General features: G+C 37.2%; 1 protein-coding gene across 2 annotated transcripts in view; it reads left to right on the forward strand.

The window, feature by feature from the left end:
- The window catches only part of dock8 (dedicator of cytokinesis 8), an 87,343-nt gene that overhangs the window by 3,546 nt on the left and 61,583 nt on the right, over positions 1–22,214 (forward strand). Inside the window, exon 2 of one of the 2 annotated variants that reach the window (XM_036578357.1) lies at positions 14,744–14,858. In XM_036578357.1, the coding sequence (XP_036434250.1) occupies positions 14,744–14,858 (115 nt within the window). Of the gene's footprint in view, positions 1–14,743; positions 14,859–18,475; positions 18,568–22,214 lie in introns of those variants that run through there. The other variant, XM_036578358.1, reaches the window with a different exon arrangement.

Here is a 22,214-nt window from a genome sequence, read left to right on the forward strand (position 1 = left end):
ACCAGCTTATACCACATCTGTAAATCAGCCCACCCTGGAATAGGGGTAATATATAGATTGTTGAATTGTCTGTTTTATGGGGTGATACCTAGTCTTTTAAGGGTCAGTACTGATATTTAGAGAGCAGTGTGGCCAATTACCTATTTATATCGATATTGGATTGTTCCTTAATACATTCTAAGAAATCAGAGTAACTTTGTAATTGCAGATTTTTTATTAACGATTTATTAACAGAACGATTTTACTGCGTAAAACAGGGTGGGTTGTGAAACAGAATTCCCACATTAGTATCTGGTGTGACCACCGTTTGCCTGTAGCAGCAACACGTGTAGGAAAAATAATCCTGGACTTTTTAAATCAAACTGCTCCAAAAGATCTTATGCTTATATTAAGGTCAAACTGAAATCAAAATTGAACTTGTTAACTAACCAGTTAGTTTATGTCTCTGATCATATGAAGCATGACTCATCATACCATGCCATTTAAAATCAGCTGGTGGGGAAAAATAATAATATTATGTTTCACCTCCCCTTCACGCCAACACACCTGTCATTGAGTGAAAATGCTCAGCTAGCTCAGATACCCTCCCTGATATTGCGCTTCACTGGGAATGTGTCACGGCACAAAAGAAAAATGCGTTGATTTCCAATTCAGAACTTTAAACATACCGTGTATAAAGTAGTGTAAACTGCATTGCTCTGTATTTTAAGAGCCTTTGTAAATGAGCGGTTAATGGCAGTGACCTCAATAGCTGATGCCGATGTAAAAAAATAATAATAATATCGATTCAGTATATTGACCAGCTGTTATATCAGTCAACCACTACTGTATTCTGCATAGTGTGCCATCGTTATGAGCAACATAACATGGTTTTCTTTGTATTGCAAGTTACTCTGTAATTCCCACCCTTATTTTGAAGGAGGCAGTGCAACAAAGTCAGATTCCTGTAAGTGGTCAGTCGATAGAAAGATTCTAAAGAGTCCTCCTTAAAGTATAGCTCCATTTAACACAGGGCAGCCGGGCTACCTCATCTCACCAGAGACCTCTTCTTGCTGCAGTTGCACCTGCTTACATTTGCACAAGTGCTTTGAGAATGGAACACTTCAGCATTCAGTGTGATTAGTGGAGACTGTGCAGGTAGATTTCAGATGCTTTGGCTGCAGCACCATCTTTTGTCTCCATCCTCTGCTGTCCTCCTGCTTTCATTTGCATGAATGATGTCACACACACAAATACGGCCCATGCTTTGGAGCGCGACTGGTTCTTGCTGTGCTTGTGGCTTAACCACATGGGGTACTGGGTGTTTTTCCTGATGCTTTGTTTTCCCTCATTGTTATAAAGTGCAGTGGTAGTTTTATGAAGGGCATGTTGATTAAAATGATATAGAGCTGCAGAGATTTGGTCCAAATTGTCTACAGGACTTGCAGCAGTGTGGACGGCTGTGGGGCCAGGCACTGTAGTGAAAGCGGAATGTGCTAATAGAAAGACAGCAGTTTTGCATACTGGAATTCCTCCTGTCAGCAGGATGGCTGTTTTAAAGGGAAATGCACGGCCGTATCATGCCAGTAGTTCATTTCTTTCAGTCACGTTACGCTGACATTGACCTTTCAAGGAAGTCCTAACTGAAGGAAGTCGTGAGGGTCCAGTGGTTTCTCAATAGTGTTGTGATGCATACTGCTTTAATAAGTCAGCCACAGTTTAGGAAGACAACTCGTGTTGCTCTTTACGGCCCCCAGGCCTCAGATTACTAAAGGGTCTTCATTGTGTAAGATATGTCATTTTCCTTTTCTTTCCTGAATGCGTATATTCAGTATAGATGCATAATTCTGCCGAATTGGTTCAAAGTCAGAGCTAAAAACCATATTTTGGACTTTAACTGACGTGGACTTTAGGCTAAAATCCTTCTGCTTGAATGACCCTATAACTTAATTATGTGTATTTTATAACAACAAATGATGGAACATTTCATTTTGTCCCTGTGTATACAATAATAATGCCTCCAAAACATTTTCAGTAGTCACAATTTGAGCTAATTTTGACTATAACTCAAAAAACAGTACCAGTACATGCCTAGCATCACAGCCTAGAACAACTGTACACACTTAAAATCAGAAATTTTTTTATTAAAACACAAAAAATGTTCACTTAATTCCAGAAAATGTGTTTCACAATTCATAAAGGACTAGGATGAATGTGTATAAACAGTATGCTTAGGTGCCTTTTGCACAGCTACTCTACATTATATCCTACATTTTTCTTCTCAGTCATAATTCCTTTTTGCATCACCATTTACGATTAAATAGGCTCTCTTTATCCTTTAGAATTAAATAGACTTTTTTGTTGTTCTTTTAAGACACATATAAGACTATGTAATGAATAATTACTGTTCTGATTGGCTGTCCTACATTGAGTCTTATTCAAAAAGCAGTCAGGGCTGAAATACTCCTTATAACTCCTGTGGAATGGGCGGGACTAAAGGTAAAGTCTTAGTATCCAAAAAATGTGGATATATATATGAATGTGTTGGTTTTTGTGATATCGCAAAAACAATTAATTTAAACAAGCAGCCTGGAGTGTGAATGGCAATTTTTGACTCTTTAACAATTTCAAAAAAGCAAGGAAAATTCCATTATTGGACCCTTTGAGACTCAGTTTGAAATTAGGAAGCTACAGCAGCCGTGGCTGTTACAAAAACAGAACAGAACATGCCAAGTTGACACTTTCCTCATTCATGTAATTAATCTGGTGTTTCTGTCTTTTGTCATCTGACATGATGTGGTTTAACGCTCATTCAGAGGATGTTCAGTGTTGCGTTACATCAACACGTTGAAATTAATGCATTTATATACTTTTTTAGTGCCTTAGTGCATTATTTTGGAATTTACTTTTAACCCCTTAAGTTCCTCACTCTCAATTACATAACTTAGACTAGTGGTGGGCAATATGACAATATTTTATTATTATTGTGATACATTGCATCACAATATGCTTTTCTGAATGTATTGTGGATATCGTCATTACCTAAACAACACTGGCCAACTGCATATTTGATTACAAAGAGAGCATAACTAAGGTTGTTTAATTGGATTTAGCGTAGTACAATGTGTGAAAAGTGGAATAAATAATCATTGTATTCAGTTTTTTAAATACAAACATTACAGGTTATAATTTGTCTGTTCCAACTTCAAACTCTGTTAAATAAATATTGTGGTACATATCGTGTTTCGTGAAAATGTATTCAAGTATTGTGATATTGTGTTTTTGCCATATTGCCCACTCCTAACCTACACATTAGTTTATAGCAGTCACTCATCATAGTTACAGTGTATTTACAGAAGGGCTGAACAATACAAACAAAATACTGTATTGTGATTCTAATGCTACATTTAGTGAGATGCTCTGCAATATATTAAAAACATCTTTGAACTTAAGGAGTGACATAGTTAAAAACCCAGCACAATGTCTGTTTAATTTCTGTCAAAACTATTTCAAACATTTCAGTCACTTTCCAAAAAGGGCATTAAAATGAGTGTTTAATGCTTTCTATTATATTTACCTACTATTTCGAGTTTGCCGTGTGGGCATGACTGTCTAAATATCGCATATCACATATCATGACCACATCTTGATTGACAGCCTCTGTATGAAACACAACAGTCTAATTTCGTTTCAAGTATGGCACAAACTTATCTCGGAAGAAAAGGTTTGGAAACATATTAAAAGAACCCTAAATAAAAACTTGTTTTTTTTTGACAATAAGCTTAGCAGAGAGCTGACAGAGCTTCAAATATCAAGCTTCAAATATCAGTCTACCGCATGAGAAGTACTAAATCGTCTGGGGGAAAGTGAACAAACCCGAAGGGCTCGTGGTACAGTTCAGGTTTTGACCATTGCCATCAAGTAGGGAGGGGCTGGTCCGTTTTTGGCTTTGTAGGCAAGCATCAGGGTTTTAAATAACGCCATATTTATAATTATTGGGGATTTTGCTAAAATATTTATAGCAATATGCAGAATGTGTATGATAGTATTATTCTTAATAACTAATAATAATTAGTAATAATTAATAATAATAATAATATTTGTTTTTGCATTTTTATATTGACATATAAAGTATGACATGTCAGTATGGTAAGTGTACTTGTAAGCATACCTTGATACACAGTTTTACATTTGAATTGCTGTAAATAAGCTTTAGCCACCCCACATTGGTCCCTCCCACTTGTCAGACCAAATTTGCCCTGGGTGAAGGACAAAAGAACTTAACTTTGAATGTAAGTTAACTTTCAATATAAGTTAAATGACCTAGATTTCTAGACTTTCACACACAATCTGCCACACCTTCTCCAGCTAATTAACATCTTTGGAAGTCCCTGATTGGCTGGATCAGATACATTACTGTTAGGTAAGAAGGAAGTAGCATTTCAGATGCAGGTTCCAGCTCAACTCTGCAGGAAAGTGGATCTCCAGGAGGAGGGTAGGTGACCACTGCTGTAGGCAATGTGTTAACTTGTCTTCACTTAGAAAGTCAACAAAGCAAGTCATTTGACCAGGGGTGCCCAAACTTTTGCATTCAACTGGACTGTACTGGCCGTTTAAAGTTTAGCCTGCAGTATTAGATTTTATGGATTATGTGAATGATTCACTCGCCTTTTACAGAGACATTTGCCATTGGTCAGGATACTCACAGCACACAACAAAACATTTAGTGATTGGCTAGAAGCTCATTTGCATGTTGCAGCCTCCGATATCACAATAATGAAAGTAAATTCTATATAGATATTGTATGTATTGTGCAGCCCTAGCTGTTACTGAATTATTAGCCTTAAGATTAATAACTGAATAATAAACCTACAGTTTATAGGTTTCATTTACAATAAACAGAAAGCAATAAACCAAATGATTGCCCTGAAGTAGCTGACTGCGACAGGGAAAGGAGAGCCTTTACTTTTCTACAGGAGATGAACACATTCACTCTCCTTGGTTCAGGTGTCTGCTGGTTGTCTTGTTTGCCTCCAGGAACTATTAAAAGTATTATTGTTATGTTGAGTGAGATGTCACTTGCATCATGAGTAGGCGTCAGCACGATGATCCTCTGTGCTCTGTAATTACCTTCTTCTGCTTCAGGGGGCTGCTGGAGGCGACATGCTAAAATAACGTGGCTCAGAGTTTTGCTGCTGTTTTATTGGGTCGGGCGAGCGCTTGATGACTTTTCCATGTGAAAGAGCAGAAAAGCAAGTTTGCAATTTGATATGGTGTCTAAGAAAGAGAGTCTTTTGACTTGAGACTTCTGCGTGCTTACTGTGTTCAAGTGTTTCTCAAGTTGTTTCTCTTGTGTCTGAGAACTGTAATTGAGGTGTAGTGTGTGTCTGCTTATTATGTCCCAGGCAAAATACCTTTAGCTGTGAAGTGAACTACAAGACTGGATCAAATAAACCGCACAGAGAATGAGTCGTATGTTATGCTTCATGTGGAGTAAATGCATGCTGTTATGCTTAAAATGGTACACAAAAACCAAAGAACCAAAGTTGGTCAGAAGCATGTGTCACTCTCATTAGTACCCTAAAGTTCATGTTCGATTACACAGTTCAATCATCTGCGGTAATCAAGAAACCACTGAAGGAGTGGTTTGTGGTTTAGCTAAGAAGAGTAGGCCTCAGTTGCTTCTAGTTCACATGTTTAGTGCGGAACTTAGTGAAAGAGGTAGATTACATAAGGATCACATTTGGGAACTGTAGGGTTTGGTTGCACGTGGACGTCACCAGGTCTCCTAATCAACATCTGAGTCATCCAACAGCTGTCCAGATTTAAGACTGTATCAGTTGTTTATGCCCTCGGCTTCTTCTGAGGGTCTCACATTTGCCACCTATCTTGGAAACCAGTGTCAATGATCAAGCCTACACATATTTGTATCTTTTCATAACCAAAGGTTTAGAACAGAACAGTGAAATAAAAACTGTGGAGATGAGACACAGTGTGTGGAGTCGATACAACTTTAAAAAATATAATTTCTGTGGAATATGGCTAAAGGTACTGAAGATGAACCCTTGAGTGCAGCACCCCAGTGACAGTTCGGTACCTTTTTTGTGAGATTGAAGGAATCTAGGTGCTTCATATCTATTTTTGTATTATTAATAGCTCAGTTTCACTGCTTTGTAAGATTATTATATTGGTTTTATACGTTCTATAAATTTCCAGGACATTCTGACCACATAAAAATGAAAATCTAATTGAATATGTATCGATTAGACCAAAAGAGAACTCACTGGTCACTCTTTTGTGGTACATTTAGGCCCTCAAAAAGGAACACATTTGAAAAAAATGAGTAACATCAGAATATTGCTGTGGACATTTGATGTTTCTGACTTGTTTGACTGTCATCAGGGACGTGGGAAGTGGGGTTGTTGAAGGGGCTACAGTACCCCCAGATTTCAGGATTGTTTAACTGTAACTGCTAAAAATAATAAAAAAAATGAATGAACTCAACTTTAATGTAATTTGAGCCTAGTGAAGACCCGTGTGTGCTCGTCTTAGGGTGTGCTTGTCTTATAGCGTGTTATGGCACATTTTGTTTGATGTAAATTACCCGTAATGACAAAAAGTTGCCGTATAATTTTGCATGACATCACTGTTTACACCATGTATGGGACCCTCATTTAAATCAATATAACACCATTAACTTTTTATTTTAAGTTAATTCTATTGATATTCTGACCAGTACTTTAGTTGCTTCCACCTACAAGCTGTACAGTTGTATGCAAAGGTTTGAGCACCCTTGACCAAATGACGTTTTGTTGACTTTCCAAGTGAAAATAGGTTAATATCCTCTACAGAAAGCACACTTCTGCACATTTTAATGCACAATTGCTGTTTATTTCCGGAATTTAACATATTGGGAAATAAAACATAAGCTGTAGCCTGTGTAAAATGTATGGCACATTTTATTTTTTTATGTATGTTATTGTATTTCAATCTGTTAAACTCAGCAAATAAATAGAAATTGTGCACTAAAACTGACTAAAATGGCACAGTTAAGTTTGTTCCCTGTAGAGAATGTGTACTTATTTTCCCTTGGAAAATCAACAACACTTATTGAACCCTGCACACATTGGTGAAATGTGGCCTTCTAGCATGACATGACGTCTGAATAATAAAAGCCTGAATGAAAACAAAGTTTACAATCATATGCTGGATAGAAACCTGAACTGAAGCATGTGTGTGCCTGAAGAACATCAGAGAAAGAGAATAGTTGTGCATAGCGCGTTGGTCCAAGATTCCTCTGAAAATGTGTACTGCAGCTTCATTAAACATTAAAGGAAGAGGCTTAGTTCTGCTATCTTGGCAGGGGAAGTTGCACCAAGTATGTATTACTTCTGTAAAACATTTCAATTAATTGCATTGGTTTAAAAACACCCACATTCTTGCTGATTATTTATTTTGCTCTTGCATTGTCTTCATAGCAGTGTGGAGGGTGTGTCTAATCATATGGCGTAAGTTGACATAAGTTGACCTTTGCGCTGCAGTACTGTCACCAACTTCTATGGAATCTGGTGTCGATTGAGCTGTAATAGACTCTCAGTGAACCAGAAGAGAAATGCAGTAGTCTACCAATATTTGCTTTACGTCCCTCCTGTACGACTTTGCCCTTGGCTGTAGAGAATTTAGATGCTCATGACTTGACCTTCTCGTTGAAGAATGTGTGTGTGGCCTCAAACGCGTATTTAAGAAAGCTTCCTTTTCCAGGCATTTCAGTGTGGACATACAGTCGTATGCATAAGTTTGGGTGCCGAACATTTTGTTGATTTTCTAAATAAAAATAAGTTAACACGTCCTCTATAGAGAACATGTCTGCACATTGTATTACATAATTACTGTTTACTTGCTGAATTTAACATGTTGGGGAAGAACACAATAAAATGTGGTCTGTGCAAAGGTTATGGAACATGTAATATGTTATGTTTAATTCTTTTCCAAACTCAGCTTGAACAATTTGAATGTCAGAAAATGTGCTGTTCGCAACTTTAAGATGCTCAAAGGGAATCATATTTGGTCTCGTAGCTAATCTTCATTTCTTATAATCTGTAGTCTTTATCAGTCTGAATATGTTGCATGGCTTTATAACATTCTGTAGCATGTTTTAACCCTGGTTGGGCTTGTTAAACAGATAAAGCTGTGCTGCAGCCTTGCACACATTTAATGCGTTCCCCCCTGAGTAGCCGAGTAGAAATATAATAATAGGCTCCAATAACTGTAAAAAAAGGCTACAGTAACAGAAGCCCACAGGGTGACTTTACGGTAAGATTTAACCATTTTATTATTTTAACAAGAACCCATTTTTAAGCTGTCAACTAACTATTTATTAACAGCAAAAACTACCAAACCATACCAAGAACTGCCAAATCATACCAAGAACTGCCAAACTGTGAGCAAGAACAAGCTAGCTGAGTGGTATAAGTGGGGGTGGTGGAAGCGGGAGGTAAAATATGATGTTATTGGTTAATATTGTTTTCCCCACCCACTGATGCACAGTGATTAAGCCAAAATTCAGAGGACATTTTTGAGGCGGGTGAAAGTCATTACATTTTGGGGCTCCCATGTGCTGTGTAAGCATCGATCCTTTTTTCCAGAGATCGCAATTTCAATCCCCGATTATGCCTCAGCCCATTGGCATCTATTAGCTGACATATCAGTATGGCAGTTAGTGTTCTCCTCCAAGCGCTTTGAGTCATTACATTTTGATGAGAGACTGTAGGAGAAAAAGAGCTGTGATATGCATTTATATGACTGTATCAAATGATGTTTGATGAATCATGCATAATATGACCATGACCATAAACTAACAAGGTAAAGGAAAAAAGTCAGCTTTCATCTCACATTGACTTTAAGCAGAAGCTTTTAGATCAAAATGTTTCAGGCCTTGTTTTATTAGTGAGATTTGTGTACTTTTTCATTACCCAGTAACATAATAGTGTCATTGGAGATGTTACCTCAGGACCCCACAGTATTTTGCATAAAGAGAACCATTAGCTTTCATGGTAGTGCAGAATTGTAGCGCTTGACTAGCACCATATAAAAAGTGATTAGCAGCTCAGCGTTGCCAACACTAAACAATGCCAGTGAATGAGTGTAATTTATTAAGACTTGGGGGGGACCCTTTTTGCCAGTGACCCATTTTGGGGATGGGGGGATGACTTTAGATTACTGACTGCACAATAGCACAGTGTTGTGCAGTAGAACTAAAGGCTGTCAGCGAGGAGCGGGCTGCAAGGCGACTAATTTTGCAACTCTGTGGCAGAGCCAAGAGGAAAACAGACAGCATTGTGAAGTCCTGTTAGCAGGGATGCTGTGGGAATATGAATGAAGTGGATTAGGTGTGTAAAAAGGCTTAATTCAGTTGAATTGCTGTGTAGCCACTTTAGGGTGATGAATCTAAATCACGGCCATTGTAGAGATGATGTTGTTATGTTTCAGTCTGCTGTATTTTTATCTCAAAACATTGAGTTAATCTGCACTATTTGTACGACTGGTTGGTTTTTATTTATCTGTCAGGTTGTATCGGCTCACTCGAATGCAGGCCATGGTTCATTTTGATGTGGTTAGAAAGCACAGGTGCCCAGAAACACACACACATACATACACTCATCAGCCCTCCTGGAAATGCTTCATCACTCTGCCCAAATGATTTCATGCTTCATTTAAGAAGAGGACTCCGCAGTGTTTTGATGCCAGTTGCTACAATTGATCTGAAATTGTCTTCATTTGTGTTGTGTTCATACTCGCCTCCCTGCCAGGATACAAACATACAATGGGTTTCTTTGATACACACTATGTCCAAAAGTTTGAGGACACCTGAATATACAGCGTTTTTTCTGAAATCAAGGAAATTAATAGGAAGTTTGCTTCAGCTTTACTGCAGTAACAGCCTCTACTCTTCTGGGAAGGTTTTAGACTAGATGTTGGAACTTAGGATTTAATAGCATTCAGCCACATAAGCATTAGTGAGGTCAGATACTGATGTTGGGTGATCAGTTCTAGATTGCAGATGCTGCTCCAAAGGTACTCCATCGCTCCACACAACACGGTTCCACAGCCCAATGCCAGAGGACTTTATACCTCTTTAGCTGATATCAGCTCCAACCCAAATTAAATATTGTGCACTTTCAACACTTGTTAAACAGTTGGAAGCAGAAGTTTAGGCACCCTAGTCAAAGTACACATTTTGTTGATTTAAAAATAAATGAAAACTCTACAGAGAACACACTTCTGCACATTTGAATACACAATTACTGGTTATCTGCTGTATGTAATACACTGGGGAAAAAGTAAGATATAAATTGTGGCCTGTGCAAAATAATATCATATCTAAGTTTGTTCCTTAGATAACTTTTTAAAAAGTTCACTTAAACCAACAAAACGTTTCAAATTTTGCATAGACTGTACACATTGGTGAAATGTGGGCTTTCTAGCACAATATGAACCTTGAATAATAAGTAGCTGAATGCAAACAATCTTTTACAGTTATATGCTGGACAGAAACTTGAATTTGAAATAAAGTGTGTGTTCCTGAAGAACATCAGACACATGGAATAGTTGTGTATGGTGGGTTGGCCCAAGATTCCTCTGAAAATGTGTTCTGGAGCTTCATTAAACATTAAAGGTTTATTTTGTCCAGTATGTTCAATTTAGCAAGCAAATAAATCAATTGCCATATTTAAGTGTGTCCTCTGTAGAGGATGTGTTAATCCCATAATCCCAGGCTTACTATTCAGTTACTACAGGGACTTCAGTACAAACTGGTTGAGCTATTCTTAGGTCATAGAAATGTGTAATAAAAACTTGGGCCTGCTGGCGGCTCTGGCCTTTTAAGGGGTTAACTTATTTTCCTCTAGAACATTAGCAGAACATGTAATTTGACTGGGAAGCGTTCAAACCTTTGCATGTATATCTAAGCCAGTGGTTCTCAAATCGGTTCTCAGGCACCCCTAGATGGTCCAGTTTTTTGCTCTCTGAGTTGAATCGGAGTAAATATCTGGACTGTCTGGGGGTCCCTGAGTTGACTATTATGAACACATAATAGCCAACTACATCCCTCCCAGATTTGTGATACGTGGTTCAAGTAAACAAGTATCTGCACAATCACTCCAACAACCTGACTTCAAATACAGTACTTGATTCCAGTGCTACAGTAATATGTCTCACTTAGCCAAATAAACCCAGCAAAAACTTCACCATTTATCTGAAGTGATCATGATGCTGTGGTAATCTTTTGGCACTAAAACAATAGAAAGATAGAAGCTTAAGCTTACAGATATAACTAAAAATGTAAAGCTTCACTCAGGTGAGAACAGTTCGGTATATTTTTCTGGCCTTCCTCAGATGCCGCTCTGAGGAACTGATGAATTAGTTTGCTTAGCGTTGCTGTCCAAAGAAAACCATATATGTCCATTTTCTACATCATTTCAACACACCAGCTGTTCTTCATGCTGTGTGAAAATGTCATGATGAATGGACCAGTAGAAATGCTCTAAAGTCACTTGGAATAAAACCTCTTTACATTAACTTACATTGAAAGGTAAGAGTGTTTTTGCCTTCTCCTGTAAAGTTACCATTATGGAGATACTTGTTTTCCTTTTGCGCAGCAACGTTATATGGATGTTCCGGCCCTGTATGTGCGACAGCTCCAGAGCATCCAGTGCTTTTATGTGGAGGTTATACAAGCTGGGTGGGCATTTGGACACCTGTGTCAGCCATGGATGCGCCTTAAAAAGGAATTCCACCACATTTTTCTTCATTTCTGCATAATTAAAAGGTTGAGATGTAATCAAAGTCATTCACAGTGGTTTGATATGAAATGACCCATTTAGAAAAGCTTACTGAGTCAGAAATGTCTACAGTGGTAGTTATAGGACCACCACTGTAAATGAAAGGGAGCATTTAATGCTTGAAATACCCCTAATAAAACTATTACACAAACTGGTTATGAACATGTTGCGTGGTTTCTCTGAAGCGTTTAATGCCTTTAAATACCTCTAAAAGAAGTTCTACACAAAATGATTATGAATATGTTGGCTGGTATCTGAGATATTATTTTATCATACTTGTAAGATAGGATTGTGGCCTATTTTTAATGGATGCAAAATAGAGTTAATGCACTTTTATTTTTGAGGGCAATGATAAGAAAACGTATTTTTCCCAGATTTAACACTTTAACACATTGCATATAATGTTGATGATCGTATAGTGATAAATAAAAACTCGGACACATGGAGGTTCACTGGTGGTTTTGGATAGTAAATAAAATGCGATCTGAGGACATCTAACTCTGTAGGTTTCTCTTGTACAGAACATCTCACATCATCACTCTGACTTTGTTTACATCTCAGCAACTGAATTATGCAGAAATGTTGAGAAACCAGTGGAATTCCCATTTAGTTGAATTCACTAATTAGAGGGAGTGCCTGGATACTTATTAACATACAGTGTGAATATGCAGTTTATGGAAGAAGGAACTATGTAGCGTTCTTTCTGTACCTTTGAATTTAATTTGCATAACTGTTCAGGATACAGCCGTTTCTGACTTGTGTGTGCTTTAAGCCACATTCCAAAACAAAGCAAGCCACACCTCATTTATTTACACCTTAGTGTATACACTCAACATCCACTTTATTAGAAACACTTACCTTGTAGAACCACCCTGTTGGCGAACAGTAAAAGGATGTGGGCCATTTGTAGCACAATTCCTGTTAGCAATCCTGCAAGCAAGAGTTCTGGAAATACGTGCACATGGACAATTAGGTGTGAGTGACATAGGCTCTTCATGCCTGCATAATCTGGTCAAAAACATATTTGTTAATTTTATTATGTTAGAGTTTGATAAATACTCAAATTATTGAACCAAAAAACTTATTATAAGGTAAGACAACCCATCACATTGTGTATCTCACACTACCACTCAAAAACTGTAGGTGGAAATCATCTTTTAAAGTTAAAAGACAGATGTGCATAGTTCATAGTTTCCACAATACATGTGTAAAGACTAGGTGCCCATTTGTTACAGTTGTTACAGGATGGTTATAACACTCGTGTACTACACTATAAATTGGCCTATAGTATAATAACAGAAGTGAAATCTAATTTATTTATGAAATTGTACATCTGTTAGTGCCCTTTTGAAATATCTGAAAAGAAAACTAATCTGTTTTGCCTTTTTCCCCTTGAATGAAATAGCTCTATATGCTGTTTTATCTTATGCACAGTAAGTTAAATATAAAAAGATCCTGTCCCAGCAATGTTTAATTTTATTCCCAAAAAATAAACAGTATTGTGCATTAAAATGTGCAGAAGTGTGTATCTGTAGAGGATGTGTTACTCATTTTCACTTAGAAAATCAACAAACATGCAAACACCAAAGCTTTTGCATGCAGCAATGCAAACTATAAGCTTACATCAGCAATGCTCAAATCTAACATTGTCACCATGATGATATGACCAGTCATGAGAATTTTACATGTAGTATACATCATAGTGCATTTGACAGGCCAGTGACTGATAATTGCACTTTGTCCTAGTTATGGTATAGTGAGAGACTTTTGGTCATAGTCAGCTTAATTTTCAAGATTTTCAAGAAAGATCTTCTTGGGCTTAAATGGAAGCGAATGAATTTAGGAATTTTTCTAGATGCCAATTTTTGGCAGAATTTTTTATATATTTTGAAGTGCTAATAAATTGTATTTTTTTGATGAGTTTTCAAGCAGACAGTGAGGTTTTTGTCTTTTGGGGATGTTGTAGAGAATAATTTGGAAATGAATGGCAGTGAACCTCTGGATCTTATTTTCTCACTTTCCCCCTTTGTTTAGGATACGTCCTGCCAAACTTCATGCCTCTATGACTATTTATGCCACTGAAGTGCCTCAATATTTGAATGCACATAATTTTAGCAGAAAGGTCTCGCAAGAAACGGGTTTCTTTCATTCTTGTTTCATTTGAATTTTTTTAAGTAATTGCAATTCATGATATCAATAGTAACAATAATAAACACAAGAATAGCTTTAATAAACAATGTATATTATCATATAAACATATACCATATATATATATATATATATATATATATATATATATATATATATCACACACACACACACACACACACACTATGTTCACTGCTCTAGTGGCCAAGTCTTGACCACAGAGCCGCTTTTGGCTGGGTATTGTTGGTTGTGGACCACCCATAATCCAGAGGTGTGAAAAAACACCAACACTACTGCAGATACACTCGTGCTAGCTCCAGACACACACTAAAACCACCACCATGTCATTGCTGTGTTGAGAACAGCAACAGCAGTCCTGTGGTCAGAAACTGACCAATGATGGACAGGGTAGTGGGTGACTCACCAATTTTGCACGACAACAGATGAGCTACAGTCTGTAATCATATACCTATGTAGTTGATCTATATAGTAGGTGGATCGTAGAAAGTGGCTACTGAGTGGTAATACAAGGTAAGCGTTTCTAAGGAAGTGGATGGGAAATGTGTTTCATACTTAGTGAATATTTAGACATGTCACTTGTGGTTTGTGCCTCTTATGCGCTTTACCAGCTCAAGGAAGTAAACACACACACAAACACGAAGGCACACCCTCAAAAACACCTGTCATGTTCACAGACACTCCCCCTGCAGAACTGTGCTAAACCGTGTTTCATTCCTCTCTCATCTCTCCTCACTCTTTTCTCTGCTGTGTTCCAGGCATTCGTCTGCTGAGATCCGGAGGCACTTCAGTGGTCTCAGCCATGGCACTCCACACAGCACCCTGCACCACCGCCACAGCTCCAGCATCTCCGGATCCATCTATTTTAATGTAGTGAGTGATGCTCCTTCACCTGCTCTGTCTGTCTGTAAGGCTCTGTCTGTCTCTAAACCTCTTTGTTTGTTTGTGTCAGACCCTGTGACCTCCCATACACTGAGCAATGGAGTGTTGGGTATATATATATATATATATATATATATATATATATAATATATATATATATATATATATATGCAGGATAAGGAAAAAAACAGTCTTAAATATTTATGGAAGTTAATGTAACATTTTTTTTCAGGTAGTATTGGAACATTTCTATTTGTCCATTCAGTACCACTTTAAAATAAGACTACCATTATAAATGGTTCATGAATGGTTTAAAATGAGTTTATGAATGGTTATTTATTAGGCTTTAAAGAACCTAAAATCATTACGAAGCATTTACAACAAGTTGTTTGTCCCATAGTTAACTACATTTATACTGTCAAACTTCAGATTTTGATATTTACAAATTTTGATATTTACTGTGATACTCGCTTTTGCCCTTTTTATTAATGTGTTATAACTGCTTAATAATGATGAATGTTTATGTGTTTATGACCTATCTAAGTGTTTATGACCTATCTAATAACCATTAACACACTAGTTTTGAACCATTCATAAACACTTTATAAAGGTAGTATTATTTTAAAGTGGTACCTTCCATTTTTTATGAAATTTTAACACAAGACAAAGGCTAACTTTGCTATAATGTGTGTGTGTGTGTGTGTGTGTGTGTGTCTGTGTCTGCCAAGATTTGAATACATTTTTCACATTTTAGTGCACAATTTCTATTTATTTACTGTTTTACATATTGGACAAAAAAAGTATATAAAATATAATATGGGCCATAACTTTTGCACAGACCACATTTTGTATCCCATTTTTCCAATATGCTAAATTTGGCAAATGAATAATAATTGGGCATTAAAATGTGCAGAGGTGTGTTCTCTGTAGAACTTATTTTCATTTAGAAAATCAACAAAACGTCATTTGACCACGGGCGCCCAAGCTTTTGCATACGACACTGGTGTGTGTGTGTGTGTGTGTGTGTGTGTGTGTGTATGTCTGTCTGTGTGTGTTGTGTGTGTGTGTATGTGTGTGTGTGTGTGTGTGTTTGTGTGTGGTTAATCTCTAACCTGCTTCTGATCCTCTCTGATGGAAATAGGTCAGAGCTCAGCCAACAAACTGCCAGTTACCTTACACACACACAAACTCTCTCTCACACACACATGCACAGATGTTTCATACGGGTGGATTTGGGATGCTGGAGGCTTTTGAATAAAATAATCCCCTGGTATGATATCCTCCTATCAGACCTCAGTGAGAGGTCAAACTGGTGTGTCATAATCATGAAATAATGGTGGTATTATTGATTAAAACACCATGTACTGTAAATCTACTGTGATGAGTTAACACACATATTACAGCATATTCTAATGTGACGTGATAGTGTGTAAAACTCAATACAGAAAGAATCCTGCTTTCTGTAACTGATTAGTTTGCCTGGGTGTTGAATAAATCTATGATCAGAGCTACCTGGTGAAAAAGCTGAATCGATTGAACGTTAAATGATGCAGGAACGTGAAAAATGAATTTGCCTCCGGTAGCGATTCATTTTGTTTTATGCTGACTTCATCTGGGAGAACTTAAACCCCACAAATTCATGAGCCTCAGAAGTGTGAGTTAATAGAAAACAAGCTGTGATATCTTCTTTCTGAAAACACTAAAATAGAGGAGCTGCTTCTTAATCAGCATAATGTTGCATCTAACTATTTAACTAGCTGTTCCCTCCGAAGCCACCATGACCTTATTTTTGCTCGACCCAGGCTACAGCCCAGTGTGACAGCGACTTAAAAGTGTCCGATGTGGCATTTTCACAATACACGATGTGTATAATTTCATTTTTAAGGCTTTTAAATGTTTTATTAACCAACTTTCAAATAACATATGAGAGAAGACGGCATAACTGAAGGTGTACAGTCGCTGTACTCATAACAGCACTTTCATTCCAACTTGTTCACAGATGTCAGAAAAACATCAGGGAAGCACTGTATTTTTTAAAACTTTACGAAGTTAAGTACACCATTAAAGGTGTACTTACTTAATAAGGTGTACTTTTTGGTGTACTTATGGTGTACTGATAGTTAATTTTATAAAATGGGGGGCATGTTTAGCATATGAGTCATTCCATGCCAACTCATCCAGGCACTGTCCAGTCACGTTATGGGTTCATGTAAAATAATTCAAGCAAAAACTTCTATAAGTTCAAAGTCACCATGCAAAATTTCAAAGCTCTGCTCCTGTTAGTTTTTAAGTTATGAATTTTTATAAGTTTGGCCTGTTATGTTCAAAACTAACAATAATCTTAAATGTTGAATTTAACTACTTACAGAATGACTGAACTGAGTTGAAATATAAATATATTGGAGTGTAAATCAGAGGATGTACTTTTTTAGGTCAGTTGTGTAATATTACATCTTAAAAATAACATTTGCACATCACATTTAGCAGTATTCCTACATTTCTAGCAAATCTGTGAACGATACATTTCTGAATGCATATAAAGGGCCAAAATGGCCCTGGATTTTTGTTATAGTGGTCATTTTAGTTGAAGCCATTTTTTAGAATCTAGCAGGGCATATTTTAGGAATTCATAACTAAAACTAAACTGCTTTGAGCACAGATTTGAAATTTTGCATGGTTGCATGAACCTAATTGAAGTTTTTGCTTGAATTTAGGATGTACTTAATCTTGTCCACTTTCCAAAAAAATACAGTACATATTTAATGTTTTTCTGATGCATGTGAACAAGTTGGAATGGAACAAATGCACCAGTAAAACAGCAGAGCCATATGTAAAATAGCTTATTAAAAATGTGTTTCAATTGTTTGCAAAAATAAACTATTTAAAAAGAAACATGATTTTAAAAAATCAGACAATTTGGTAAAAATGAGGGAATAAAATTTGATAATTGCATAATGTGCTGCTGTCCAATCATCTACGTGTTGCTGTGCAGTTTATACGTACATATATATATATATATATATATATATATATATATATATATCATATATATATATGTATATATATATGTATTATATATGTATGTATAAACCGCACAGCATATATATACAGCATGTATATATTATATATATACATATATGTGTATATATATATAATATATATATATATATATATATATATATATATATGCATACATATATATATATATATATATATATATATTATAAACTGATTGTTGTCTTTTTATGATACATACAGCTCTGTTCTAAAAGTATTGATGCATAATACTCATAATATACTGTAAAAAAAGCATATCGTGATGTAACTCATCATGATAACAACACATCATCATACTACCCACCCATAGTGTTGACCAGGCTATTTTTGGAAATGGATCACTGTTTGACCCCACAAGTCTTGCACTGCAGACCAGTGGAGTTGCAGTTTTCTACACTAACTAATGGCACCCAGAGGACGTGTCTGCCCCCCTCTGGATTGTGCACCTCTGCCTTTTCATCAGAACTGACAAAGGAAGCGGTGATGGCGTCACATCCCCCTGTCAGAAGTTTAACCACATGGCGTGTCACTTTGTGGCTCGAAATCATAGAGGAAGAGTTGTGCAGAAACAAGCAACCAGGGTTTTTATTTCCGGGCAACGCCATTTTGTCACTTGCCCTTTTGCAGGCCGTGAAAACAGTGGGTGAGACTATTTCTTTTAATGCAGCTTCTAGAGATGCACCTGTTCTATTTACTCTGAAATGCTTGTTGTCGCTTGGTTTAAGTGGAAGCAAAGCTCTTTCTAGGTCAGTCAGAGGGGGAAGTATCAGTGTCTTCATGGTAATTGTTTAAGAACAGGAAACTGGGTTGCTTCGTAACATTAACGCTGGGTTGGTGGGTTTCAGTTTGGATGAATGAGGTGGGCTCTATCACTCAATGTTGATGCTGGGCTTGACTTGGTAGTGCATGTTGTTAAAGCTGTCTGCTTAGGCCTACTTTTCTTAGAGAGCTGCATGGGTGCTGTGTTCATCACTTGCTTTGAGAGAGGTATGATTTCTGGCTTGTGTAGACTAAATATGATTGGTGCTGTTCTCAGCTCAAATTTTCTCCAAGACTTCTCCAGTGACCAGTACTGGCCCTTTATTGAGCTTCAGCTATACTCTATGTAAGTTTAAGCTTTATTTTTCATGCTGGTGGAAGCCTGTTTTTGTATAAGACATATAAAACAATACTGCCTAAACCAATTATATTGTTGGTAAGTGCTCCGTTTATGTCCTTCTAGTTGTGGGACCTTGTAGATGTGAGGTTATTTGTAAATATATTGTGAAACTTCTTTTAATGAGATGTAGATGAATAGAGGCCTTCTGAGAGCAAAATGTCTGCAGAGGACTGCTTTTTCAGGTTTCCTAGGTGAAAAAAAAGAAAGGAAAAACACCCTTAGGCACGTGGCACTTGTATAACCTCCCAGCTAGAGAGATTATTTGTTGATGCCTTTTTTAGACCCGTGCTTTATCTTTTCCAAGTTTGCAGATATGCAGATAGAGTTGTCCTATCGTCAACACTGGTATGATCTTGTCTGCAGGCCCATTTCTTGCTGTCTAAGATTACAAAAATTGTTGGAGCGGAACATTGTGCAAGAGTTAGAACCTTTACAGACCTCAAGCATGAACAACATTATACAGCTCACCAGCTTAATCTTTGACATTCGCTTCTTATCTTTTAAGATCGTACTCAAGGCAATAGATTGGCAAAAAAGTAAGAAATACACAAATATTTCACTTATTTTCCTCTTACCTCAATGGTTAGTCAAGACATGTTTGGTGTTTGAAGTTTGTTTCTTTAGTTTTGCACCAGCCTGACTTTATATATATTATATTATGACTGTAATCTATTAAAACAAGCGAAATTCGGGTTTACCATGACTCCTATTGTTGTTTTTAGCCATGCAAGGTACTTTTCAATTTATATTGTGTCAGAAACAATATAAGCAAGTCTATTTCAGATCACTTTACAGCTCGACACAGGTTAAGGCAATTGTGTGGTGATTTACACATGCAGTTTGCACTGCGCAAGTCTTGTCTTCTATCAGCAGAGAGTACTTTTCACTGCATAACATGACCAAGAACTGCCTACCTTGTCTGGAAGAGGCCTCTTGACTGAGTGAAATGACCAATCACGGCCTGCTGTTTTGGTGCTGTGTATAAGGCAATTGTGAAAATCCCACGGATATATCTTGCTCTGAAAGGCTCATGATGTCCAGTGCAGAAAGCTGTCCATTATTGCTGACTAGAATTTAGCTGGAAAAACAAAACCTTGTTTCCCGTCTGAATGATAAAAAGTGCATATACAATCAGAATGCATTGGACAAAATCCTGATTGTGGCCAGCTCAGTGCGCGAAAGATGTCAAACGTTCCATGTGGGCGGAGCATCTGAGGCTGAGGCTAACACTGTGCTAACTGGTGGAGTGTAAATTTCCATTACTTGTTACCTACATTAGCCTCATAGTGCTATTGCAAGGCCAGAGAAGCAAACGTAAAGGCCCAGGAAACCTTTGTTGTATGTCCCGTAAATAACTCTCCAGTGACCAATGAATGGTCAATATATTTTGCCGTTCATCAGATTTTGGGTAATCTCGGGTAGCACCTACGTAAGCAGTACCCTCACTGATCACAAGGCAGATGAGGTGTATTGTGCCCACACAGCTTTCGCAGAACTGTAGTCCTCTACAGTCTCCTTCTCTCTGCTCGATTAGAGGAAACTTACTGAGTAAAAACTAACAATCATGCGAAACCTAGCAAATATAACTGAGCTATCAAGCTAGCTTATGTGTCTGCCTGTTGTCGGCCTGTTCATTCGTCCGTCTGTCTGTCCTTTTGTCAGTCCATCTGTTTGTCTGTCACCTCTGTTTGTTTCTTTGGTTACCTGCTCAGGTAAGCGTTCCCTGGGTGGACATCTAGCAGTACAGTGAATAAGAACTTCACCATCTTTAAGATGTGGCCAAATAAAAGGTGCATAATTTTTTGTGAGTTGTGAAAACAGCAGGGTTTACAACACAGCCTGCATCTGTGGAACTCATTACATTCATTTCTCTGCGTTCGCACTGTTAAGTTCTGCTTTATTGGTATAGCAGGCTGGGAGTGTAGGACAGAGGACTGTCAATCATGGGTGATCATTAGAATATTAGGACTATGCCCGGACAGTTCTCAGAGTTATCAGTGTTGTTTAAGCTATATTTTATTATTTTTCTGTTTCTATTACTCAATTTTAGTATCCTACAAACATTTTTAATATTCTACACTGTGTTTCTTGGGACATAAAGGAGAATTCCATTGATTTAATTTAAATTTCTGCATTATTAAAGTCAGTCAGAGTGATTTAATATGGAATGCTCCATTCAAAAGAAACTTAAAGGTGTTGATAGCAATCAGACATATGAAGAGTTTAATGCCTCTAAAAGGTCCTTTACAGAGAGTTAGTACATAAAATAGTTATGAATATGCTGCCTGATACCTAAGACATTGTTTTTCATGATAGTTTTGTAAAACATATTAAAGTATATTCATGGTAGGGAGGTAGGGTGTTGTTAGGCATAAGTAGTACTCGAAGAAAACATATTTTTTAGATTTGCCACTATTTTGCTCTTATCAACATTACATAAAACTCAGAAGACACATGTAGGCTCGCAGTTCATTTTGGGTAGTTAAAAAATGCCTGTACATCATGACCTCTTAATTTCTCCAACATTGTAAAGAAATCGGAGTCATTAATTTTCTCTACAATGCACCATTTTACAGACCACTCTTAGCGGACAGTGATTGAATAATGTAGAAATTTTGAAACATTTAAGACACTGAACATGTCTTGGCAGACTGACTACATGGGTAAGGCATAAAATTGTGTAAATTTGATTTTTCACCCAACTTTCACTCCATGTGTTCTATTTTGTCTTTTTGCTACAGGGAATTAGTCTATTTACACGCAAAGTAAAGCTTTTATTTGGTGGTTAGACCACAGTGCTGAGTTTCCACAGCTTTTTTCTGTGTCTTGGGGGAGTCTTTATGGTCTCAGTTGGATTACTTTGTGCTTTTGCACGTGTGTATGCATGAATTAAGGCTGGAGGCATTGCTGCAAACACACTCATCAACATGCCTGGAACTGTCTGTGCACAGTCATGACACAACATGCCCACTCATTGTTGATCTGTGTAATAGTTGATTATTACTGAAGGCCATGCATACTTTCAGTTGTGCTGTCTAAGCAGTCGCTGTGAGCAACAAAAAGTCAGTCTTGTTCCTCGTCCCTCCCCCTTTCTTTTTCCAGCAAGGTTATGGAGTTTTTTGTGTCTTTTT

The sequence above is a fragment of the Colossoma macropomum genome, unplaced genomic scaffold (genome assembly GCF_904425465.1).
Source record: "Colossoma macropomum unplaced genomic scaffold, Colossoma_macropomum, whole genome shotgun sequence".
NCBI classification, from domain to species: Eukaryota; Metazoa; Chordata; class Actinopteri; order Characiformes; family Serrasalmidae; genus Colossoma; species Colossoma macropomum.